This window comes from Typopeltis vanoorti, chromosome 4 (genome assembly GCF_054136105.1).
Source record: "Typopeltis vanoorti isolate ZY-2024b chromosome 4, IOZ_Tvanoo_1.0, whole genome shotgun sequence".
Taxonomy (NCBI): Eukaryota; Metazoa; Arthropoda; class Arachnida; order Uropygi; family Thelyphonidae; genus Typopeltis; species Typopeltis vanoorti.
The window spans coordinates 96,085,269-96,113,120 of NC_143552.1; the positions used below are offsets into that span (position 1 = coordinate 96,085,269).

Sequence of the window (27,852 nt, forward strand, 5' to 3'; positions counted from 1 at the left end):
TTTTTCACAATTTTGAGAAAATTGTATATGTGATCAACTTTTCCATTCAGTATGGGTAAGTCAGCAGTATAATATGAATCCTTTTACCCAAAATAAAATACAGATGCGTATGTATTAGTTTTTATTATTAATTTTTTTTCAAAATATATTTTGAAAATGTTTTCTTCTTCTTCTTCTTCTTCTTCTTCTTCTTCTTCTTCTTCTTCTTATTATTATTATTATTATTATTATTATTATTATTATTATTATTATTATTATTATTATTATTATAAGCTATCTCCATGAAACACTGTGCATCAGGGTCTCCGAGAGAAATTTTCGGACCCGTGACAAGTCTGTGGTCCGGGCCCCACATAAAAAAGTGCATCACTTTTGTTTAAGAAAAAAAGTTATATAAAACATTAAACATTTATTTTAAAAAAGTATACAATAAATTCATAATTCGATACATTACATACCATACAAAATGCAAACATGAAATAAAAGAGAATTTTAAAATTTTATTGCCTCATCCACTTCCTCACTTTATGGTTAGCGAAATCTTTAATCACCTCGTCATAATCAATTTTCATTGCCAGGTCATGTTCTATTGATAGCAAAGATAAGCCGTTTAATCTTTCCTAGAGCATTGATGATCTACTGAAGCTCTTTATTGCTGAAAGTTTACTAAACGCTCTTTCACCTTCGGCAACTGTTACTGGTATTGTACAAAAAATTCTGATTGAAGTACATATTTCGGGAAAAAACACCGTGAAGTTGAAATTTATAAATGGTATTTAATAAATCTAGACCTGGTATAACATCTTTAAACGTGGCGTTATAAATCTTTTTTATGTGATAGATTTCGTCTTTCAGAGATGATGTTAAGTCTTTCGAATATTTATTTATTAAATTATTGCACGAGTAAGAAATTTCTTGATGATTCGTTGTTTGAAAATTTAATATTGGTGAAATTAAATTCTGAATGTTTTTTAAAGATGTGAAACGCATGTAAAGTTGGGAAATAATTGCATCCAGTATAACAAAATATACCAGTTCTTTTAAAATGTCCTTGTGTATCATCCCCATCTGCACTTCTTCATCTGCTAGCCTTTATTCTCTTCGCTTTCGACCGTTTTTTGGGATTATATTGGGGTTATACCCAATTCAGTTGCAACAAGTGTAGCTTCAGAGGGAACATCTTGCCATTATTTTCTAAAATGTTCAAGTTCTTTCAGAAGAGACAACATTTGCTGTTGCAATATCAATCGATATGTTACTAGATTGCAATATTTTATTTCGTTCGTCGATGGAAGCTAAAATTTTAAATCAAATTGTTGCAAAAAGTATTGCTTTGAAACTTGAAAAATATCGTTTTAGAGCAACAGCTTCAGAATGACCTTCCTTTGATAATTTCCCAGTCAAATTTACATCCTCTAAAGTTTTTAAAATACTTGGAAGCTTCTGAACAACCGGTCGAACCGCATCGATTCTACAACTTCAGCGAGTTTGAGATAGGTCATGAAGAGAACAGCCAGTTTTTTTCTAATAAAATTTGCCATCTCATTGGGCTTGAGCTAAAAAAAATGCAAATAAACGTGGAAGAAATGTGGAGGAAAGTCATATTTTCAGATGAGAGACATTTCATTGTATAAGGATAGCGAGTACCCTATGTTCCCAAATCAGCAGCTGTGAAAATTTCTTCCGCCTATCTGAAACAAGTTCCTAAACACCAGTAAAAAAATAGATATTCTGGGATTGTTTTTCACATGACGAACTAGGATCACTTGACGGTATGATAAAAAGTGAGCAATACATAAAATTATTGGAGAAAAGAGTGGTCCCACAGATCCAAAAAGACTGCGAACTCATCTATCAACAGGATTTCGCTCCGTGCCACATTTCAAAAAAAAAAAAAAAAGAGATCCTCAATAATGTACTCTAAATTCATGGAGTGCATGCCTTAGCGAACTAATTAACTTATTTGGAAGAGAAAAGCACGTATAAATTACCCGTGTTAGGTAAAGTTGGAGTTTAATTTTTGTACTTATTTTCTTGCGAAATTAAAATTTTTGTTTAAAATGTGAATGGTCGGATTAATTTGTTCGCTAATGTATTGCATTATCTATCGTTTCTACAGATTTTTGTACAATGTAATAGTTGCTGCTATTGCGTCAGAATGTTTTATGCTATAATCAGACAGCAAGAGCAAGTTTTTGCATTTTCGCGTTGAGAACTCTATGGCTAGTTACGTGCAGTTAACACCTCGCAGAAAAAGCGTGATTCAATCTTTGAATAAGGAAAGCTGTTCCTCTCGTGAAATAGCTAAATGAGTGTCCTGTAGTCATTCTATTGCGGTACGGCTGTTGCAGGATTTGCTGAATGGAAGAAGGGGGAGGCAGGAAGAAAGCGACTGTCTACACCATACCAAGATCGAATTCAAAAGTGGCTCTACCTAAAAAATCGCCGTGAGTTGTCCGGAGAAATGAAACGGGACTGGAAATAACAAACAGAAGTTGTGGCAAGCTCTGTAACTGTCAGGAGAAGACTCCTTCTACAGAGACTGTTTGCCAGGCTCCCTAAAAAAAAGAAGCGTTTGTTAACCAAAAAAGAGATTTCTCCGTTTTGATGCAAAGAGCATCAGTAGACCAAATGGACCAATGATCAGTAGAAATGCGACATTTTTTTCCTGAAGAGAAAAAGTTTAACTTGCAGGGCGCCGAGGGTAGACAGATGGACAGTTCGAAGATGATCAGGTGTGTGTGTGGGGGGGGGGGGAAGGAATTCAACCCTGAGTGTCTGGTGCCTCCAGTCAGATGATCTGGGGCTGCATGTCGTATCATGGTGTGTGTCGCTTGCATTTCACAAAAGGTTCAGTGAATGCAAAAGTGTACGAGAAAATTTTAGAAGAATTGCTGCCTGCTATTAGACATCTACCATAACGAAACTTCATCCTTGATGATGACTCTGTACCTGATCATAAGGAAAAAAAAAAGTGTGTGTATAATGCTATTATAACCTAAAATGTACTATACGAACTGCGTTTGGTACTTCGGAAGCTTTAATTTTTGTTGAGGGTTAATATGTGGCTCAATGAATACTCGAATAAGCGATTACCTTGGCCAAGAAACAACCCAGATCTCAACCCCATTGAGAAATTGTCGTACCAAATGGAGACTGAAATACACAAAACGTAGCCAAAAACACTTCGGGAACTCTAAGAAGCAATTATAAGGATATGAAACTATGAATTGACAGCTACATTCATTACGAAATTGATTTTGTCAGTGCACGGCCAATACCAAGCTGTAATAAAGGCTAGAGGGGGGGGGGGCTCACGATACACTAAACAGAAAAACGTGAAGAATTTTTATCTTTGAATGTTAGTAAAACTGGGTAAGTGAACTAAAGTTTGATACCGGTATTTGTTTATCCAGTGAAAATATCACTGTCCACTCCATTTTGAAATATTTCCAAATTTTTCAAGTTGTCATTTCCTAATTATGTCATATCTCGTACAATAAAGAACAAATATATATTAAAAAGTAAAAATATTATTTTTACCTTCTTCGTTATTTGTGATAATTATTGTTTTATTACTCTTTTTCAAGTTAGCATTAAAATTAATTAGAAAAAAACATGGTTACATGTGGTGATTCGGTTTCTATGAACATGAGGGTACTTGTGTTCTGCTCGATGGTTACTCTGTCAAAGCGAGATTTAACATCTGAAAGGTTTTTTCTTTGAAAATTCGAAGTAGAACCTTAATGTACACGAGTAGTTCGTTGATCTCTTCACCTATTGATGGACGCGAAATCGCAACCGCTCAAGCCACACTTTGTCAGGAAACGTTTCAGCAACTCAGAAAACTTTCAAAAACAACTTTAAATAAACCTAGCAAATTCTACTTTACTTATGCTTACGAAACGACTTAATACTAACTATGTAATACTATCTGGAAGTCCGTATGGAAATTTACGATATCGTACAGATATATCCCTTGGGTATGCAAACATTTAATCTGCCGTTTGGAAAATTTTTGGAATCGAACATAATATATGGAATCACTGCATAGATCAATAAATCACACCTCGTTTCTATTCATGTATGGTAACTGGATGATACTGCCAAAGGTTTAGCAACCTCTTGTTTCTATAATTATTAGGGAAAAATTCCTTAGCTAGTTTAGTTATATTACACCGTAATGCATGCATTTCGGAGATATTTCTCAGCTGAATAGGATTTTATTCTAGACTGAAAATGTAATTGTTATATACTGAACATGGAATCTTGCCCTCTCAAGCACATGATGTCCAATTATACCTGTTTTAATATGGATCCTACCCACTTGAAAGGTTTTGGTAAACTTATAGTATATTCGTACCAGTTAGGCTGGGGATTTTTTTCCTATTTTATTAATTCTATTTTTTTTATTTTTGTTTATTTTTTTACAAAGTCTAGAAACCCTGTTCTAGAGACTAAACATTGAACTTTTCCAAGCCACTTCAGCTCTTCAGTAAGCAGGAGAATGGGCTCATACTGGTCGATGAGATGAAATTCATCTTCCTCCTGAAGACAATGGCATTAATACCCAAGGTGGGGTTCTAACTCTCAACCTATTGATTCGAAAACGGACACACTCGCTACATGCCGAACCAAGTAGCCAAAGTTCATTTCACAAATTGAAATAATGTACAAGCAACTAGTAATATGACTGAAGATGAATAGTTGATTCATCTCTTTTCTTTACGCACATGCAAATTTATCAGAAACGCTTTTGAATATCGTATGAACATCTCATATTCTGCCTATCACTTGAAGGTAGTACAAATTATGTATTGTATTTCCAGGTTCTATTCTGGCGTAATAATTCAAAAAAAAATTCATTCAGTCTGAAATATTGGTTTATTTTTAATTATGACGAGAGTAGCTCATGCTGTAGGCCCAATGTATTTATATTTCTTTACTTTCTGTTTATCCTGTTTTTCGGTATGAAGGGATGAAAACTTTCTCACCACAGGAAACTGTATAAAAATCCTTATAAATATCCTTTGCCTCCGATAAGGGATTCGAACTCAATTCGATGTCAATTGAGTTTTAAGGCGGGGGAAAACCCATTAAAGAATAACTTACCCTAAAATCGCTTAATAAATTTCATTGCATCCAGATGGGATTTGAATTTAGGTCTTATCAGTGAAAGAACTATTATACATTCACATATCATATAAGAAACCAGTATCTTCTAGCCAAAAGTGATTTGTTATACGCATTGGTCTAAATGTGCAAGGTGTCCAACTAGATTAAATATTGAACGAGAATATTTTTATATTCTCGTTCAATAAAAGTACACAATCGTTTATTACACTATACATTATAATATTTTCAATATAGGTTTGCTTTTAATACTGTGTGACTTTTTCAGGATCGTGCTTCTCTTACGTATAACATTTAGAATCCATTTAGAAAAACATTACAGACTATACCACTGAAATTGCACGCAGTCTCGAGATCTAAAGTTCTAAAAATCTAAAGTTACACTTGATCTGATCCTTTCAATGTGTGTGTGTGTGTGTGTGTGTGTGTGTGTGTGTGTGTGTGTGTGTGTGTGTGTGTGTCCAGTCGATATCACTATGTAACGATTTCGCACACAGCACTTTCGCATTTCCCCTTCATATAATGGAGGTAATACATAAACGTTCATTACTTCATACAGTTGTTTATGTGTTCTCTCTGTGCTGTTTCGATAAGAGGAAGCGATACTTAAGTTCACTTGACCGCAGCATCTTTCTTCAATGTTAAAAGTGCAATCCCAGATTGTTCCAGCTGAAATTGGACTTTTGATTTCACTTTGGAATAAGTGCTTTATGAACAAGAGTTATAAATGATGAATTTTACATTTTATCTTGTCCTTTCATGGGTTGACTATTTCCTAAATACTATTAAGGAAGTTTTCATCACAAAGTTTTCTTTCAAGTCCTGTTATTCCCTCCCTCTCTCTGTTTCTCTCTCTCTCTCTCTCTCCTTCTCTCTGTTTTACTCTCACTCCCTCCCTCTCTCTCTGTTTTTCTCACTCCCTCTCTACGTGTGTGTTTCTCTCTCTCTCTCACTCTGTCTGTCTCTTATTACTTGCATTCATATGAAAATTGTAATTAAGCTTTCAGTGTGCCCACTGAGCTCACAACGCCCGACCTACACCTCATTACAAGACTCCATAACATGCTAGTCACACCATTGGGTAGATGTTAAGTATCTATCCACTTCAGGTATTAAACAAAATAGAAGCATATATTAATAAACATTATACCTATCTAACAAAATAAACGTGTATATTATTTACGCGTAAACGCCTAAATAATATACACGTTTCGAAAATTATAAAAAATACATTATACAGGTTTCAAATAATAAACAAAATACATTCTAATTATATGGTGGACTTATACACTATACTAATCATAATAGATGTTTCTGGTAGAAAGAACCCTACTGCCTACAACTGACATATATAATATAATATTAGATTAGATTATATATCAAACATGGGATTCATTAATTATAGCATGTCAGACAAAAATACCAGTGGTCTGTTAATCTGGTAATAATTGTCTGCTAATTTTGTATTTTAATTGCTTGTATTCTCTGGCAACTCTTTGCTAGACAGCACACACACAATTAACAAGAAAAATGGTAGTGGTAAAATAATCTAGTGCACAGAGTCGATCGTGTATGCTGAGGAGTTTAAATTAGTCACAAATGAATCCTAAAGGTATTGTAAAAAAAAAAAAAAAATAATAATAATAATAATAATAATAATAATATGCAAAATACATTGAGAAAAAAGCAAGCAAGCACAGATAACAATCAGTAAAGGTTATAAATGAGAACGGTAGAGAATATATCCTTGATTTGATATCTGCCAGATGTTACAAGCCCTGAGAATTGTATCACTGAAAACTATCTTTAGGAGATAAGACATGATAATGTACGAAGTATAGTATGTAAAATACATTAGCAATAAAGCAAACACAGATAACAATTAGTAAAGGTTATTATTAATGTAAACGGTTGATTACGTTCATTTAATATCTTCAAGATGCTACAAGTCTTGTGAGAATTGTATCATTGCAAGACGATCTTCATACGATAGGAAATGATAACACACGATTTTAATGTATGTTTCTCCCAATGCACTCATATGTTTTCACCTTGGCCTAAATGTGAGCATCTTTTCCATTCAACATGGGTAAGTCAACAGTATAATATGCATCCTTTTTCCTCAAAGTAAAATAGAGCTGACTTATGTATTCGTTTTTATCATGAAAGGTGGTTTTATTAAAAATATATTCATGGTGCCCAAATACGTACCCCAAGTTTCGCAAGTTACTTTTTATTAATAATATTATACTGGTATCTCCATGAAATCACAATTCAAAAGACGAGAAACTTTCTAGCAATTGTATAAACGATTACCTCGATGTATAATTCATCGGATGGATTTTATAGGGAGCAATAGCGATCTGCAGCCAAGTTATTTCTATACTTTGATTTTCAGGGAATCCGAATCGTATACAAAACAGTGAAGTTCACATAGCGCTCGGATCTCAGATCCTATTTCTTCCATCAATATTGGGAATATGGCTGGCCATAAAAGGGGTTCAGCAGTATGATTTATAATTCTATTGTAGAATGACTCTCCCGATTAAAAAAGATTTTAATATTTTATTAATGCATATATACAAACACATATATTAACGCATATATATAATTGTCCATAATGAAATACCTTCTTCCTGCACCGAGAAGTCCATAAATATACCTGGTACAGGGATACACTAGAACAAAAGTCTCTGATTGACTTCTTTATAGTCTCAGCAGACCTATTTTCCTCAGTGTTAGACGTTCGTATGAGAAGAGGGGGTATAGAACTGTCAACTGACCACCACCTTGTTGTGTGAACTCTACGGCTTCAGAAACCAGATGCTACCATCAACGCTGGTAGGCCTCAGCAGCTGTACCGCGTGAAATGGGAGGCATTGAAAAATGAGGCTGTGAGGAAGAATTTTGCAGATGACATTTCCTCCAGGTTCAAAGAGATTCTCAAGCATACTGCAGATGTTGAGGAGGAGTGGAAGCTGTTCAGAACAGCTGTCACTGCCTCTACACTCTCATGCTGTGGCAGAAAGCGGATCGGCGTGGCAACGGGCAGTGAGAAAAGGACACCTTGGTGGAACCAAGAAGTCCAAAAAACTGTCCGGGCAAAAAAGGAGTCCTGCCTAACATGGCTTAGGGTCAGGTCACCTGAGATGCGTTTGCGGTATGCTGAGGCACGAACGGCTGCTGCGGAGGCAGTAAAGACAGCAAAGAAGAAGGCTTGGGAATCCATTGGAGAAAGATTAGACTCATCCTATGCAAATACAAACAAAATATTTGGCAGACCATCCGCCTTCGAAGGAGGAAATCGTGCACAGCAAGGGCAATTAAGGGGCCTCTGGTGGTGCACTTTTAACAACCGAGAAGGATATCCTCCACAGGTGGAGGGAATACTTTGAGAGCCTTCTTAACCCGGGTGGCCCATCAGTTGTGGACATCCAAAAGGTGCAGATCGGGGCAATCACTAGTCTCACAGCAGAATAGGTCCATTTAGCAATAAAATCGCTAAAATTGGGCAAGGCTGCTGGCGATGATGAAATTCGGCCCGAAATGCTAAAAGCCTTAAATCGAGACGGTGTTTTCTGGCTGACTCGAGTGTGTCAGGCTGTTTGGATATCTGGGCGAGCACCAAAGCAATGGCAGACAGGCATAATAATACCAATCTTCAAGAAGGGAGACCAGAAGGATTGCAGTAACTATCGTGGCATCTCTCTGCTCAGCCATGGCATACACTGGGAAAGTGTATGCTAAGGTGCTTGGAAAGACGGTGCAGGAGCATAGTTGAGTCAGTTCAAGGAAGAACAACGTGGCTTTCGTCCTGGTAGAAGCACAACTGACCAAATCTTCACTTTAAGGCAAGTCTTTGAGAAATCTTGGGAATATGCCAAGAATGTCTACACATGTTTTGTGGACTTGGAGAAGGCATATGACCGGGTTCCTCGGGATAAGCTTTGGGAAGTAGTGCAGGAGTATGGAGTGTGTGAGCAACTATTAGCTGCCATCAAGTCCCTGTATGAATGCCCAGAGTTTTGTGTCAGGGTAAACAGCACAAAGTCTGAACCTTTCACAGTCTCCGTTGGCCTCCGCCAAGGGTGTGTTCTGTTACCCCTCCTTTTCATAATATTTATGGACTGGATTGATAGGCACAGCTGAGGCAGTGAGTGTGTCAGAATTGGAAGATGTAGCATTGGACATCTGCTTTTTGTAGATGACCTAGTTCTGCTTAGCTCTTCCACAGATGACCTCCAGCGGACCCTGGATAGGTTTATAGCTGCTTGTGCAGACGCCAGAATGAAGATCAGTGTGGCCAAAGCTGAAACATTTGTGGTCTCAAGACAACCATCCCAGTGCACTTTACATGTAAGCGGAGTCCCAGTGAGGCAGGTAGAGAAGTTTAAATACCTTGGGTCCATGTTCACGAATGATGGAAAATGGGACGTAGAGCTAGATACTTGAATTGGCTTAGCAAGCTCAATATTTCGGGAGCTTGGCAGTTCGGTAGTATTGAAGTGGGAGTTAAGCCAGAAGGCAAAGCTGGCTGTCTTCAATACAGTCTATGTCCCATCCTCACCTATGGTCATGAGAGTTGGGTAATGACCAAAAGAATGCGGACACGAATCCAAGCGGCTGAAATGAGGTTCTTTCGAGGGGTTGCGAGGCTGAGAAGACTCGACAGAGTCAGAAACTCTGTAATTCGGGAAACCCTCAATACTCAACCGCTGCTTCTCCGTTTTGAGAGATCACAGTTACGTTGGTACGGGCACCTGGTCAGAATGCCATAAGAGAGGCTCTCTCTCAGCAGGCCCTCTTTGCCAAGCCAGAGGGTGTGAGGCCACGTGGAAGACCAAGGACTCGCTGGATAGATTATATCCAAAACCTTGGGTGGACACGTTTGGGAATCCCACCAGAACACCTGAGCTTGGTGGCAGAGGATCGTGACCATTGGAAGTTCCTCTTGCAGCTGTTTCCCCCCACAACCCAATTAGGAAAGGTGGGCCTTGAAGATGTATGTATGTATGTATGTATGTATATACTTGAAGATGTATGTATGTATGTATAAGATAAAGCAAAGCTTTCTTCTCAACTATAGTTGGCTTCATTAGAAGCCTCGTCAACGTTATGAACGTTGATGTGTCTGTTAACGTGTTGTTCGAAATTCGAAAATATATGCACTACTACTTAGAAAGACATTAACAGAAACCCACATGGACAGGTTGGGCGTGCATTGTAAGAAATCACGTGATTGTAGCCGATATAAATAAAGTGATTATGATGCTCCCAAGTCGGTGTAAATGTCCGGGTGAAATTGCCGCGAGAAGGGAACTGACGGAGTTTAAAAGAGCCGTTGTGATGGGATGCCCTGTTGCAGGCCTATCTGTTGAAACACTGGGTATCACCCGTCAACAATTAGTGATACCATATTGAAATAGAAGCGCATGGAGTTAACTGCAAGTAACACCAGCAGCGGATGACCCACCACACTCTTCGAATGTGACCATGGTGCTACGAAGGATAATATATAAAAACCACCATTCCTCGGCCGACACGTATAATGCGAGGTTCCGGCCATCGACTCGAAGACAAAGTCTGCACAAAATGTTCAGAACAGAGATCAAAACATAGTAGGCCCAGAATTCTGGTCCATGGTAGGACCAGAATACTCAAGTTCCACAATACCCGAATCAACATGCAAAGAGTGTGAACAGAGGGACGTGGAAGCTTTGAAAGCTGTGTTGTTATGAAACCACGAATCTCGATACACCCTCTATGAGCAGATGAGCGGGTTAAGGATGCTTAGTAAACGTCTCTTACCAGAATACGTAACTGAAAATATGCAATTCGGAGGTGGCGGTGTGGTTTGGCCTCGGACCACTGTTTGTGCTACCACGTAACGATTGAACATTCTGGACGATGCAATGTTTCTTACATTGTAGTTTTTTACGGAACTGACCATTGTCTCATTTCAGCAAGATAATGCACCATGTCATAAGGCTGCTGTGTAATAACGGTATTTTTATACATGAACGTCATCCAACTTGTCTGGCATCCACATATCCCTGGTGTCATTGCTATGCGGAATGCATCAACTGATCCTCTCTGTGATGAATTAGAGCATTGCATGAGGTCAAGGAACGTCCTCCCCTCACAACCATCCATGACCTGATTATATGCTTACGTTAAGAACGATCCAAAATTTTCATTTATCGTGATCGTATTCTTGTGGAAAGTATGCCCCTAGGATTGCTGCATTCATCGCAGCGAAAGGAGATTCTAGATCTTAAAGGTAGGCGGTATGGCTGTTTGTTACTCACTCGATGGTTTTCTTTGACGTTTTTTCTCTTAGAAGTATACAACTCCTCAGCCATGTTTCACTTTTCCTGGACCGAAATCTGAAATCTGACCTAATGGCCAGGAAATATTTTTATGAATGGAGCGATTAAAAACGAGAGTTCTTTAAGAGAGGCCCTCCTTTGATAGCAGCAAATATCCGCTTGTCACTTAAATTTTATTAGTATTATGTTATTTTCATTTCAAATTTTTTTAGACGTTTGCGTCTATAAACATTTTAGGTACTAATATTTATGCTGTCATGAACAAGCAAATTGTAAATTATGTGATAAATCGTGGTGCTTAAGTTTAAGATTAATTAGTTCTAGTCCATATAGCAATCTCTGAGGTATATATATTTTTGAGTTATTTATTTTTGCAAATTTTTCGTAGTTGTATGTTTCTAAACTTATTTATCATTCATGCTTAATTTTACTCCACAGTTATCTCCTTACTACTGATTTGCATTCTTCATCTGGTAATTCAGTCGAAATCAAAGAACATATGTCCAGATCCAGCTTTAGTAACACCATGTACTTGCGATGAACAAGGAGTTAACTGCATGAAAGCCAGAAACGCCGACGAAATACGAAAAGCATTTCAAACTCCATTTCCGTATGGAAAAATTAGAGGACTTTGGATCCAAGGAACGAATCTTACATCACTCCCTTCGGATATATTTTCTAATGTCAAGATAGAGAGGATATTTATCGAATATAACTCCATCACCAACGTTGAAAATGGAGCTTTCAAAGGATCTGAAGACAGTTTAACAACATTGAGTTTGGAAGGCAATCAAATCACTTCATTCCCTTTTAGTGATCTTGGCAGTATGAAGAAATTGACAGATTGCAACATGGATAACAACAAGTTGACTTCAATGCCATCTTACGCTTTTGGTCGTAATGAAAGATTGGAGTCGATTACTTTACGTGACAACCAGATTGTTGATATTAAACCTTACGCATTCACAGGTATCTTAAATACGCTGGAATTGGATTTGTCCAATAATCTACTGACAACTTTGGGGCCAAATTCGTTTTCTATGGATACTACATCCCCAAAAGTTGTAAGTATCTTACAGTATTAACCTTACCTAAACATCATCATTGGAGATTTTACATTGTTTTATTTGCTGATGATTGTCGCTTATGGCTTCATAAATGTATTACAATAGATTCAGTTTATGATGATCTGATTCCTGTTGATCTATTTGTCTATTGCAAAGTTGAATATTGAATATTGTAAAAATTATATCGATCTCGTAATCTCCAAGAGTTTCCCAAATTCTTTTTGTGATCGTAGATGATATTTTACTGAGTAGAATTGTGATTTTCCACTAAATATTTAATCAATTTGTACATTTTGATAAATTCATTACCCAGAGTAATCGCTGAATATATTAGTCTTGCTCTCAAATTCTGGCTCTCCCGTAAGGTCCTGTATAGGTTGATTTTGAAAATGTATGGAAGTAGATCTCGTTGAATTCATAACAGGGTAATTTGCATTTTTTCAAACTTATCCCATCTTCCCCGATTCAGACGTGAAATTTAAAAACCTGTACCACACCAGCACCATGTGTATGAATAGCTGATGGAGTACGAAGATGGATCTTAAACAGCTAATAATTGCAGCCTTTGGGGAAAATAATGTGAGAGTAAACTGTTTTAAAGAACAGAGGTAGGTGGCGTGAAAAAGTTTCCTTATAAAAGAAACATTAAAGTTTAATTTTTTTCATATCCGACAGGGAATGGACATTGGCTAGCAGCTGCTGTTGTTTTTACTGACTTTAAAGAAAGTGAAGAAACGATTGTGCCAGACCAACTGGGTAGTTTACTTGAAAATCCCTAAGAAAGAACGACTATGAGAAGGTGATGAAATTAAGTCGGTGAGACAGGGGTTATTAGTTAATAGAAATGCACCTGTTGATGGCGAAATGCATTGTTGAGCAACTGTGTCTTCGGCATCCCCGAGAAACGTCAGACGGGATTTCTAAAGCAGTGCGAGTTGTCATTTGCACAGTGTTAGGGAGTTGTTCATTTGGGAAGTAACGTCATGAGCGGAAAAGAATACTTCATATTTTCAAGGACAGTGAAGCGATTACTCCATACAAATCTAGAGGTTAAAGTTTAGTGTCAATCCAAAAAGGAAAATTTGATGCTGTTTAGACAGACAGATCGGTGTTATGTATTTTATTTGCTGGGATCACCAGGGCTGTGTTTGCAGAAATTAGAGTTTGTAAGGTTGTCTTTACCTCATTGGAGAATGGTCGCCAAGGAGATGAGCATTTGAGATATTGGTTGGGGATGTTCTTGAAAACTGGAAATCTTTGACGATTGCAAAATTTGTTAAATAGAGAATATTATAAATGGATAATAGTAGATTATCGCGATGGTATGCAGCTGAGACCTTTCCTATTTAAAGTGCAAGCACAGGCATGAGAGAGAGAGAGAGAGATTTTTTAATTTTAGAAATAACAATCTTATGTACAGGATTAACCGATTTTGGTTTTCTGCAGTCAGACAGAGGTTACATGCTCATTGTTTGTTCTATATTACATAGGAATAACAGTTGCTATAAGATGAATTACTTTTTTTCATGTCATTAACAGTCATTTGGACATGATATTGCATCTTGTAAGAACATCACAGTTGCTATACAACAATATTACATATTTACATTAAATTAACAGATGATAATTATTCACAAAATATCTTTCTTCCCCCTTTCTTTGGGAAGTGATGTCATTTCTATGTTGGAAAGTGGACTGTGATGCAGTCACCCTGCTCAGCCAGGAGTTGATTCAGTGGATTCTAGTCTTGGTGGAAAAGATCTAGACCCTAGATTTTTCCCTAAACTCTAACTAAGGTGTTCCGTTAAAATTTCAGGATTGGTAAAGTGTTCCGTCGTAGGAAAAGTTTGAGAAACCCTGGTTCTACAGTGTTGTTTTGCCTGTGGTGGTGAATGTTCGTGTAGGATCCGACTTCTCACATTTTGTTTGAAGGCTTCAAGGAGATGGTCTGCCGCCTCTCTCTCTGTGAAACTCATGTGTTGTCTGGTATTATGTGTCGAAGATAGAAACTGTATATTACCTCTTTTGAAGTGATGAAGAGGTAGTTGCAGGTTGAATGATTATTTCACTCTGCATGGACTAAGTTGAAATACTCCTCTTCTGTATATGATAACCTAAGGTAGCTTTACCTTTTTCCTGAAACAAACGTATTAATTGGGTGTTGACAGGGCATTCTAAGTAAATATGCCGGACTGTTCCAAACCGATAGCAGAACGGGCAGTTATCTGAAACATGTGTGTAAAATTTCCGTAATGTAGTTGGAGTGTGTAGTGCATTGTGCCACATTCTCTGCTGGATATCTGCTTCAGGTTTGGTGGCTCTTGTGGATATGGCAGGTCCCAGTGAAATAGTTTTGGTGAGGTGATTCAGGATTATCAAATGAAGTGCTTTTGTTTCACTGTTGAATTGTAGTGCTGTAGAATTTGTTTATGCTGCAAGGTGTAAGTTTCTCCTATGCATTGTTGGTTTTTATCAAAAAGATAGGCACCGAATCTTCTTCGTCAGGAGGGCTGAGCCCCTCTTCCGTTATTCTATCAGGCATAGCGTCATGAAAAGCAGATTCCACGGTGTGTAGCTGCTCTGCGTGATTCCCGTATTCCAAATTTTGGAGTGTTTTTGGAAAAGTGCCAGGTGATGCTCGGAAAATGAACGTCACACACCATCCTGTCCGCGCGGTTAGCCTAGTGGCTGTGCGCTTCGCAACCATATGCCTGAGGAAGAAGTGTCCTAGGTTCGATTCCCGCCGACGACGCGAGGAACTTAAAGATCTTCCTCAGCCATAGCCAAGTTAGCCGGTCTTGGGCGTGGACAGCAGGGTTTTTTTCCCAGTTTATCTGGAGTTTTTCATCCCGCAAGCAGGAAAACTGGCCCCCTGAACACATACGGATCTGCAGCCATAAATACTTACCCCCCATGAGGGAGCTAAACTCGTCCCCATAGGGAGAAAAGGGGAGGAAACCCCATACGAATAAATAAATAAAAAACTCATCACCCTCACGCCGTACCAGCTCCATGGAAGAAAGAAAATCTCTTTTTGAGTGATGAGGTTCTTTATCATCGAATTGTGGAAGATGGGTTCCATGAGGATTTCAGGAAGGGATTCTGTCTTAACTATGTGCTAGAGGTTTAGCTTCTTCCCTCTTCGAAGAGCATCTTCGTAGAAATTTGTTAGCTTCACTGGCAAGTGCACTCTTGTCGTTCTGAAGGTTGTGGAGAAAGAGAGACCTCTACTGGCATAAATGAAAATATGTTCGGTGATGCGTTTGTGTGTATTTCCTGTTATAGGTTAAGGAGAAAGCTAGTGCGGTATGTGGTTATCCTGTGATCAATGGAGGTCAGGTTTTGTCGTTATTTGAGAGAAGTACTTAGTTTGAGTAGGAAAGCCAGTTTGTTTTCTTCCATATGAATCGGTAGATGGCTGACTGGATTTGTTTGATAAATTGCAGTTATGGTGTGAGAATCTTTAGCGTATGCCAAAGGACACTGGCAGCTATTTGGTTAACAATTATTGTTTTCCATTTTATGGAGGCAGAGGGATGTATTGCTGTCCACTTTCTTGTACTTAGTTGAAAAGGTTTAGCAAGTTTTTCCCAGTTCTTATCCACGTAAGAGGGAGTGTTTCCTAGGTAAATATCCACGTATTTGTTTCCCTCTGCGTACCAGAGACCAGATATTAGGGAATCAGTTCGGTTTTTCCATTTGCAACAGCACAGTCCTGTGGTTTTAGATTGTTCTTTTATTTAACTTGATAAAATATACATTGAAAGATAGGCAACAAAAAGACTATTTACATATTATATATATATAGTTTTGTTTCAGGCACAAACAATTAAGTTTGCGCCTGAAACATAATTAAAGTCTAAAGATGGTACAATACCAGGGCAACTCACCAGGGCAAACACACACACACACACACACACACATATATATATATATATATATATATATATATATATATATATATATATATATATATATATATATATATATATATATATATATATATATATACAGGGTGTTCGGGATAAATTTGACAGTTTCGTAAGGAAAAAGAAAATCTTCTTTGTATCTATTAAATTTAATGAATTGACAAAACAACATTACAGGCAGAGTTAATTACAATACTATCAACAAGATTTACTCAAAATAATCACCATTAGCATCGATCACAGCTTCAATTCTGCTTCGGAACCTCGAACAAGCTGATGCTACAGTCTCCCTGGGAAGGGCCGCAAAAACTGTTTGAATTTTATCCATTAACTGGGCTTTTGTATTACTGGAAGTGCGATTGGTGTCTTTTTCAACTGCGCCCCATACAAAATAATCCATGGGGTTAGGGTCTGGGGAGTTTGGAGGCCAAACATTTGGACTGGTGAAGTCGTAGAAATTTTCAGACAACCATTTTTGACTTTTCCCAGAGGTGTGGCAAGGGGCCGAATCCTGCTGCCATACATACGGCCTACCATTGGCTACCCTTGTTATCCAGGGCTTGACTACAGTTAGCAACTCCACAAACAAACCCCGAATTCCAATGCCAGGGTTCTTCAACACCTGTTCCTGCAGATTTGCGAGGAATTCTGCTGTACGAACGCAATCAGATCGTCTGCTAGGGATCTTTCTTCTTGCTACATCCTCGTAGTCACCATTGCAAGTCTCTAGTTCATGCCTGATTGTTTTTACTGTATTCAGGGAGCATTGGGCAGCAGTCGTAATATCCTTATTTTGATGGCGGGCACGAATCATCATGATACAAGTTATTCTCTTCCATGATTCAGGTGGGTTCCAGCTATCCATCCTTTCTGACATCTTGTATATGAATGAAGAAGGGTCCAAACTTTTAAATGAAGAGAAGTGTGTGTTAATACATGTAACTTACGGAAAAATATAATTAATTATAAATATGTCAAATTTATCCCGAACACCCTGTATATATATACACACACGTTTTTTTTTAAAAAAACTTATTTACATGTATATCTCCTCCAGAGATTCTTATTCAAAATAAAAACACCTTATAGCAACTTGTTTATTTAGGGTCTAGCTACTCACTGAGGAGACCTCAAAAAAGGTTGAAACCGGTTGGCATGTGTAGCCTTGTAGATGAGAGGATAAAGAATGAATATACGAAGGGCATAGTTGTTGGAACTGCCATGAAGAAATGATATATTTTCTTGTAGTTGGAGGGAAGAATTGGAAGTGAGGCTTCAGATTGTATAAGATGAAATATCGGCCCCGAGCGGTTTCTAGAAGGAATACGGATTTCCTGAGGTGTGGCGATATCTGGATAGGCTTGTATAACAGCAGCTTGCATCCATTGATTATTGCTTTTACGTTTTTGGATTTTTCAGTGGTAGGAATGTGAATGTTTCCACTTTATGGTCGGGGTCAGGTGGTCTCTCTATGATTCTTATTCTTTCCAGTTTCATGTAGGGGAAAAACAAGGGGTGGTCAGTTGACAGACTTGTTATGTTTCTGTTTGAAAATAGTGGTTCTGTAAGTACAGCTGACTCTGTTGACCCCGTCAGTGTATGATGAAGTTATGTATTTTTCCACCGCTGTATAGCATCTCTGTAAAAGATGAGGTAGTTTAGTTGGTGATGGTGTAGATTCTTTCCACAATCCTCGCCATTCGGAGGATTGTGGAAAGTGTAAGTCCTCTGGTGGATGATTTCATGATGTAATCGAAGGTGGTTACATACGTAAGATGGGATTGAAGTATCTTTAAGAGAAAGATTATCCCGAAGGATCTAATCTTGTGTTCAAGGGAAATCAGGCCTTGACCTCCTTTACTGAGTGGCTTGCAGAGTTCAGAGTGTTTTGTCCAGTTAGTACTGTTCAAGAGGAAACGCGTGATTGCCTTTTGAATGTGATGGAGGAATTCTTCAGGGATGTGAGTAATTTGGAGTATGCCATAAGACATTCGTAGCCATCTGGTGAACTATTAATACTCTTCCTCTAACTGAAAGCATTGAACGAATGCTGTTCCATTTCCCTAACACCTGTTTAAATCAGTTGTGCAGCTGTGTCCAGTTCAGTGTATTATATATTTTGTTGTTGCCAAGGTGTAGACCTAAGTACGTTTGTCCTTCGTTTGACCGGGTACATTCAATAGAAGAATCAGTTTTCTAGCTTTCCATCTGCCTGACCACAAGCCAGTGGTTTTTGCAGAGATTAATTTGGCCCCTGAGGCTTGTGCATATAGTCTGTGTGCTTCCTAGGTTACAATTAATTAGGTTAATTTTCCTAGGTCAATTTTTTGATGTGACTCTATTATGATAGCTCGTTTGGAGATGATGGTATCGTCTACTCTTTTTAAGAAGGGCGCGCTCTCAGGGGACCCTGTAACCCTTAGAGAATGCGTCCCCTGGGTGGCGGATAGGGGATCCCACCATGTGTGTGTGTGTATATATATATATATGGTGGGGTGGTCCGAATATACTGAATAAGGACTCGTGAACCAACAGGGCTGTAAGGGGCAATCATCTTGATTGTAAGGGAAGCGACACTCCCATGGACCCCTAGCTGGATCTATCCTCTCCTTCTTCTACTTTGAGGAAGACCCACTTACTTTAATCTTTCATATAAGGCCTTATCAGCCAACTCTTCTTACTTTATGATCCTTATGCTATTAGAGTACTCGAGGGCCATGGGGTCTTTTCATTTCTGGCCTTACAACTATGCCCTCTCTATAAACCTTACTATATTTCTTCTATAATCTACTCTTTCCCCTTCAATATACCCTATTCTTCCTATGGGTTTAAATTCGGAAGAAGGCTAGTTCAGAAGCCTTAAGGTAGCAGCAATACCACTGAACTATTCCATCGTCAGGCTAGTCCCCTGACATGGAGAACATAATCCTACTTGTAAGCTGACGGAAAAAGATAATCGGATTGAATCTATGGGAAACGACCCTGGAATGGAAAAGGTAAAACGAAAATGGAAACGACAAAATATAATACACATAGCAAACTGGAATGTAAGAGGAATAGCATATAAAGAAATAGAATTAGACCAGTTATTAAATGAAAGAAACTTTAAAATAGCAGTAATCACTGAAACAAAAAAGAAATTAAAAGGAACTATGAAAACTGAAAATTTTCATGTGATATACAGCGGAGTCGACAGAGACCAAAGAGCACAAGCAGGAGTCATAATTTGGATTCATAACTCCCTTTCAGAACAGTTAAAACATTATAAATTATGGAATGAAAGAATAATAGAAGCTAGAATAAAAATAGATAGAGGCTATTTAACAATAATTGATTTATATGCCCCAGAAGAAGGAAGAGAACAGGATAATATTGATTTTTATAATCAGCTACAAAACATATATAATAAAATAAATAAAAACGATTACATAATTTTAGCAGGAGACTTAAATGCAAGAATTGGAAACATGAAAATTAATAATAATATAGGAATACATGGAGAACGCACTCTAAACAGAAATGGTAAAAAATTGATTAACTTTGTAGTTTATAATAACCTAAAAATAATGAATTCCCTCTATAAACATAAAGACATACATAAATATACTTGGGCAGCAAGAGGATGGAAATCAATATTAGATTACTTCATGTTAAATGAAAAGACATAAAAATTTTCACTAGATGTTAGAGTTCACAGAGGATATGAAATAAGCAGTGACTACTTCCTTGTTAAAATAAAATTAAGATTACCACCTAAATGGCTACAAGTAACAAGAACAGAAAGAAAAATTGAAACATTTGTTTACAAAACTAGACTATTGAATTACACAAATGTACAATGGCTATATGAACAAAGAATTAACCAGTATCTAGATAAAATAAAACAAAATGAAGAAATAGAAATAGAATGGCTTAATATAAAAACGATACTAAATGCAGCAGCAAATGAAAGCTTAGGAAAGACCAAAAAATTCAATAAAAGAAAAAAAACTGAATATCTGGGATGATACAATCAAAGAAATAATCAAAAAGAAAAAGAAGCCTATCACAAATGGTTAAGCAGTAAAAGATTAGAAGATGAAATAGAATATAAAAGAATAAGAGCCATATCTAAAAGAAAAGTCAGAAAAAGACATAGAGAAACATGGAATAAATTTGTTTCTAATTTAGAACATGATTTATATAAAATAAGACCCAATGTATATAAGATTTTGAAACACCTAAATGCAGATACCAAAGAAAACATAAAATTAAACACTGAATTGAAATTAGAAGAATTTCTAAATTACTACACAAAACTATGGACAGACAAATATTTTAAAAAAGACAACTGGCAAACAATTAACGAAAATGAAAAGAAAATAACTGAAGAAGAATTAGAAATCAGCCTGAAAGAAACAAGAAACGGAAAATCACCTGAAGAAGATAAGCTAGGCTCAGAACTATATAAATACGTAGGAACAAGATTCAAAGAAAGACTCTTATTATTTTAAAATAAAATTTACTCAACTGGTATCCCCCCAATAGAATGGAAAAAAGCAATTGTGATTCCTATCTTTAAGAAAGGTAATAGAGATGACCCTAAAAACTATAGAGGTATCATTATACTAAATTCCTGTTACAAAATATATAGCAGAATCTTAAATAACAAACTAATGAAATATTCCGAAAACTTTATTGTAGAGGTACAGAATGAATTTAGAAAAGGACGATCATGTATTGACCCAACCTTTTGCCTAAAATTAATAATAGAGAAAAGAAGAGAATATAATTTAGAAACACATATTGCATTTATTGACTTTGAAAAAGCATTTGACAAAGTTAAAAGAAACATATTATTTAACATATTAAAAGAAAGACAAATATCAAATAATATCCTAAAATCTATCACAAGTATATGTGAAAATAATCAAATACAAATAAGATTAAATCACGAGCTATTATATACAAGAGAGATAAACCAAGTGGTCCGACAGGGATGTCCCCTCTCAGCAACTCTTTTTAATATCTACTTAAATGAAATAATAATAAAATGGAATAAAAATTTACATCAAGGAATTAAACTTTCACCTACAGTTAACTTAAACACTCTCCTCTTTGCAGACGACCAAATGATAATTACAAATTCTGAAGATAACTTACAGAAAGCTATTTTAAATCTAAATGAGATATCCAAAGATTATGGTATGATAATATCAACGGAAAAATCAAAAACTATGGCCTTTAAAGGACAAGATCCAGCAAGAAACTAAAATAATAACAGATAACAAGTTCTTAGAACAGGTGAATTCATTTAACTACCTAGGATGTATGATCACATATGAAAATGAAAAAGATATAAACATAAAAATTGCAAAATATTTAAAAATAACAGGTGTAATTAACTCTATATTTAAACCAAACCTAGTTCAAAAACAAACCAGGCTATAAGTATACAATACATTAGCCCTACCGGTCTTGCTTAGTCTACGTAAAAAAGGCTCAATGCAATTGTGTAGAGTGGACCAGAAAGTGTACAGTTTTTTGTAATACCTCTGCTGTATGGTACAGATGTGAATCGTCATTTTTTTTATTCAAGAAAAAGTGTGCTTTAGCATATATCATCTTAATAGATTGAATGATGCCTGAGACAAAGCCGAAGGCTTTCAATGCTTTACTCAATGCATAATAACCCATCTCTTACCAACTCACTCCTCCCACTTTCGCACAAGAGTCTGTTTCTGCAATATGTGAATTCTATAAATATTTCCATGGAAATGGTTAATCTCAAATAGCATGAATAATTCCCCTACTCAGTATTAAGCCCTTTAGAACACATGCAGTTGCCGCCCAACATCTCTTCACAGTACATCTTGAAATCCACAGCTCAAGTTTCTTTTCCTCCTCCATCATCCCTGCTACTGCTACGTTGTGGAGAGTCTTACCCCCGATGTCTTTTCCTACGGAATACAATATACAGGCTTTCAAATGTAAACAAGTTTCTCCTTTCCAAAACTACTATTCACAGACGGTACTAATCTATTGTAGTGGATTATAAAACCTCTCGTGTTTGGGCTCAAAAAATAAATTTAAAAAACAGCTGCTTTCAGGATGGCCTTTAATGAAAATTGCACGTTTTGTGATCTTGGACTTCAGGAACTTCGCCTGCGTAAATTTGACACATCTTCTTCTAAAATATTATTCCTGTACTCCCCATGTTGTTTTGCGATATCAACAGCCATCATAGTCCATTGATTACACTGTATGATGCACCACAATTGTCGTTCACCGAGAAACCTGCTGCCCATATTCCGCTGTCATACCTATGGCCCGCGAATATTATTTACATGGTTCGTGCAGCAAGTGAACCAAAACAGCATTTTAAATTTTATTAATTATTTCAAACATCACATACATTCGATGCTAAAATAAGTGGCAATAAACGAAATTAAAATACTTTGGCGCTCGTGAAGGAGAATATCTGAATAATGCCACGCATTGGTTTGTTAATTTCGTTACTTTTATCTAAGTTCTGCCTATATCTAAAAATATCCAGCCTCAATCATCTCAAGAAGTATTAAGTTTTATTTATTTATTAAATGCTTAAATTGGACACATTTCAGTTTTCTATGCATCAGTATATATTTATTCATCTTAAAATTGATAATACGTGATCCTTTTTTAGGTTTCAAATTTTTTTTAAGCTGGTTGTATAAAAAAGAAAGTAACGTTTTTTTTTGTTTTTTTTTAAGTCAACAGTTTAAAAGTAACAGTTCCTATATGGAAGTGCAGGAGAATATCTGAATACCTAATCGTAGCACAACTTCAGAAAAAATGAAAAGAAGCAATCTCTTCAAATGAACTGTTACATTTAGATCGAAAGTATCGCACTAAAAATTATAGTAATTGTAAACTGATGTTAATTTTTAATATTTTAGGTTTATTTAAATAATAACCGGATATCTACCATTTCTCCAACCGCATTTGAAGGAAGTTCGTTATATGTTGTTCTACAAAATAACAGACTTACTTCTCTTTCACCGGATTCCTTCCAAGTAGACCTGTTACGTCAATCAGTGCGTATAAATGTCGCAGGTAAGTTATGCATTTTTACTAGTCACTTGCGTTATGACAAAAATCTGTTGATTTTGTACAAATTACAAATTTTCTCCTTCTGTACTTCACACATAGAATCAGTTTACTTTTTTTTTTTAAATTTCTCCTTCACCAATAAACTTTCATATATTTGGTAGTATTTTATAATACATCCCCATTTAATCAGCAATTTATTTTAGAGTTTCTGTATTAAATATTTTCAATTTTACACCTTAATTTTTTTAGGAAACATTTGTTTATCGGTACATTTCTATACTTGGTAATTTAATTTATATAAACTACTTTTATTTAAATTAACATTAAAAATTTAATTTCCTTTTCGTTATATCTCTCAGATAATCCATTTAGCTGCTGTGGACCCGACTACGAATGGGTAGTGCAAAATAAGGAATTATTAGAATATTCCGTCTACGAGTTTCAATGCGAAGATGGACGTCTACTTCATGAGTTAACAGAGAAGGATGCCAAAGATTGTTGAATTTCTGCATATTATAGTTTAATATAAAATGTAGCATTGTAGTTAACTGTAATCAACGTCAATAAACATTAAAAGCAACAAAATGTCACTTTAAATTTGTCCATTACCGAAAATAAACAGATGAAGTTCGTGAAATGAATCGTTCGCTTCGATAATGTTATACGGTTCTTGAAGAAAGTTATAAGATCAAGTTGAGAAGAATTTTAAGTATGTTTGTTTTCAGTTGGATCTCGTTTTCACTGGTAAACAAACGTTTTAGTGGTTTCTATTTCCCCAAAACCGATTTTAACCCCTCAGAAAAAAATACTTCGATCATACAATTATTTTAGAGCATTATACATTGATTTCTATAAATTAAGGAACAAAGAGAAATATCGCAATAACTGTTTGTTGGGATGAACGTTTCAGATTGATTTATCATTTCGGAGTGAGATCAAAGCATTTTGTGATAGCAAAATCTTGGATATGACTGCAAGACATCATTCGACCGATGAATTCAAACAGAGAGCATTCGTTAGACTAGAGGCCAGTCAAAGTGAGGCAGAAGCAATCACAGAGTTGCATGGAAGTCGAATCGTTTCACAGACCGTGAATCCCGTTCCAACACAGACAGCGTCTTGGTGATACAGTAACGGAATGTCACGTGCTACAACCGCAATGGGTGATTGATATTTCCGATTATCTTCTTCACGAAACAGGAGTGCTACCGAGAATCAGCAACAATCTGACCTCGCGTTATCTAAGAAACATTGGGATCTGCTTCCACTGTGACAAAAGGCTTCACAAAGGTGCTCTGCATGGTAGATGACTGGTTGCTGCGTGCCTTTTCCCAACGCCATAGGTGCGAATATTTGAAATAGGTCACGCTACACGTCAGCTTAACTCAAGAACAATTGGGTCTTGTAATTTTGTAAATCTGTACTATTTAAAGATGCGTCCCGATGCCCCTTTGTCCCTTAATTTATGAGTCCCTTAATTTATGAAAAGCGGTGTATATACGAGTAGGTGTAAGGATTTGAAATAATGAGTTAGTCCAGTTGTCTGTTGTAATCTCCAATGATGTCTGTGAAATCACTGATAGAGTTCGGCTGAGATATCAGCGAAGGTAGAGCAAACACTCCCTGTGTTACAATCAGAGGATAAACTAGTGCTTTCTGATGAGAATAAAAAGGAATTATTTTTTATTACTTTACTAATTCTGCACCTAATAATAAAATAAATGTTTTGGATTAGATATTTGCAAACAGCTGGATGATTTATTATGGGTTTCATTATATTATGAATTAAAATTTTGTTTTTTCACTCTTCGTGATATCACAAAAGAATTTCATTCCATAACATTCAATCGGAAGAGTGTACAATTTAAGATTTTCTAAATGTATAATTTAGATTAATGGTCCATCACAAATTATAATTTTTTTTTCGAAAAGGATGGACAGGAATGATACGTGGGGAGATTAATAATGATTTCGGAATCATTAATGAACCGTGTTATATTCTTATTTTAATAGAAATAGCTAACATTATAAGGAGCCCCATAAGAAATTTTTTCTATGGAAAGACTAGCGTTCGAAATCCCGTCTAGGACTCGATGAACCTTTATCAGGGCTACACGATTGTAGATGACTTACCCTGTCTCATTCGGTGATAGAAGGATTTTCCTCCTGGACACCCGGAATTTTCATTCCACAAATCGACAAACCGGCACAATGAACATACAGACATGAAATTCCCATAAAGACAATGGAGAAAAGGAAAATGGAAAGCCATCAGAATTAAACTGCCTAAAACCTTATCAAAGAACTCAACGTCTCTGGCGAACGAGAATGGTTGGATGGAATCGCACTTCATTCAGATGCTTCTTAGGCAAACTATGATTAGAAAATCGGGTTTATAGATAGTGTGAAAGAGAAAGATCAATATAAAGGTTCATTTATTATCGTTGTTTTTCCTCATGGAACAGATCTTGCTGTTCCATGAGGAAATAATTTTAAAATAAACAAATTATTTTAAAGAAAATAATTTGTTTCGTTTTTAAATTCTTCCTGTCATAGTGGAAAGACTTTTATGTGCATTTCCAGAGAAGGATGAGTTGAAAGTTTTCGAACAGTTGCAATTGAGTTTTCAAACGTGATAGAGAAATTAAATATTTGTATGCTTGTTTATGAATCAATCCGTTATTATTCATGAATCGATGTTTTCCATCCCGGTCATCATTAATAAATATACTGTACCACGGGTGCATATTCTGTTTTATCGATTGATGGTGTCTTAAATGTTCCATGTAAAGTGTCATCCTATCTTACGAGATCTGATAAAAACAAATTCGGATTTGTGCTTTGCTTCCACTAAGATAATGACATTTACTTACTATTCTCATTCTTGCCTTGAAATTTTTTACTGTAACACCGATATTAATACCACAGATGAAGATAGTTCACCTTTGTCTTTTACATTTCGCAAGTTACCCTTCGATACAACTTGATAGAAATCTAAACTGAGTTTAGGAAAATCAGCAAAAGCTCAAAGTGTTGGATATATTGAGTACCGAAAGTGCAGGATAACTCTCTTGCAGTTTTTGTTTTTTATCTAGAAATGTACTATTATTATCTGAGACCTCCAGCGACTCAAACACTCTTCGAGAGAGGCTATAAATCACCCAAACCAGCTGTTATACCTTCCCTTAAATTAATTCAAACCAGATGTACTTACTACCCCCTAAAGGCAAACTATACCACTCACCTACTGCTATCTATGTGGTAAACCTAGCTCTTACCGATTTCTTGACTGCAAATAAATTTAACTTCCATGGATGTCCCGGTGTTCTCTTCCCACTTTCCATATAGTGAAATATTTCATAAGAAATTTTATGTACAAACAAAACAAAGTGTTGTTGTGATGATCCGTTGCAAGCTCAGATTTCGTGTCAAAATATTTTGACATGATTCAGATGAGCTTATTAACTGATTAGTAAACCGGAGATAGTGAGTTTCTTTATCCGTGCAGAGTTCCTACCCTAGTTGCACTTGATGGCTATGAAATTCCAATCCTTAAGCTATATAAATATCGTGGGTAAAGTACGAGGAAGGCCCAATATGGCTGTGCTTAGAATTATCAAATGTTTTAAATCTCTTTTTACTTTGCTTTCGATGCACCCGACCATCATCATCAAGAGATGTTGTTACACTTTAACTCTTGAAAATTCAATCACATACACTCCTGTTCAGATAAGACGCATCACCTTTCATAAATATAGTTTGTAGTAATTAAATGCTTTTCATTGGTTTATAACTAGATATTTCGTTGTACAGTAGCAAAAAGCTAATCAGGACAAGTAGAATTTTCGTCAAGTTTTTAGTTTTGATTTGGTTTTATTTCAGTTCACAATAATTTTGGTTTCGGTTTCTGTTTACTTTTTTTGTCTTTGGTTTTATTTCATGATTTTGGTTGAGTGCTGCGTGTTTTTACTGTCTCTCCGATGTTTATTAATTGTGTTGTGTGTTTTAATAGTGAACAAGTTACATTCGTAGTGTTTTATTCCTTTTGTGTAGCTATAAAATCAATACATCTCCAAGAAAACATTCAAAATTACGAGGTGAGTAGCTGAAAGTTCTGATAAATACCTAGAACAAAAATGATATTAAAGCAGCTGATATAACTACCAGAAAGAACATGTCTTAAAACCCTTTAACCCCCATGTTTAATCTGACATATGCAACTGATATAATCATCCACCTCATGGTTACATCTGTTACTTTAATATCTTTTTTGTTCTGGGTGTTTATCGAAATTTCAGCCCCTCACCTCGTAACTTGAATGTT

At 36.3% G+C, this 27,852-nt stretch overlaps 1 protein-coding gene across 1 annotated transcript; it reads left to right on the forward strand.

Annotated features, from left to right (window-relative positions):
- Nucleotides 1–24,082, forward strand: LOC150107514 (uncharacterized). Its single transcript, XM_090391360.1, has 4 exons — nt 1–55; nt 11,901–12,526; nt 23,376–23,532; nt 23,889–24,082. Exons 1-4 carry the CDS (start codon nt 52–54, stop codon nt 24,029–24,031), a joined length of 930 nt encoding a protein of 309 aa, XP_090247486.1. The 5' UTR covers nt 1–51; the 3' UTR covers nt 24,032–24,082.
- Nucleotides 24,083–27,852: the final 3,770 nt, after the last annotated feature.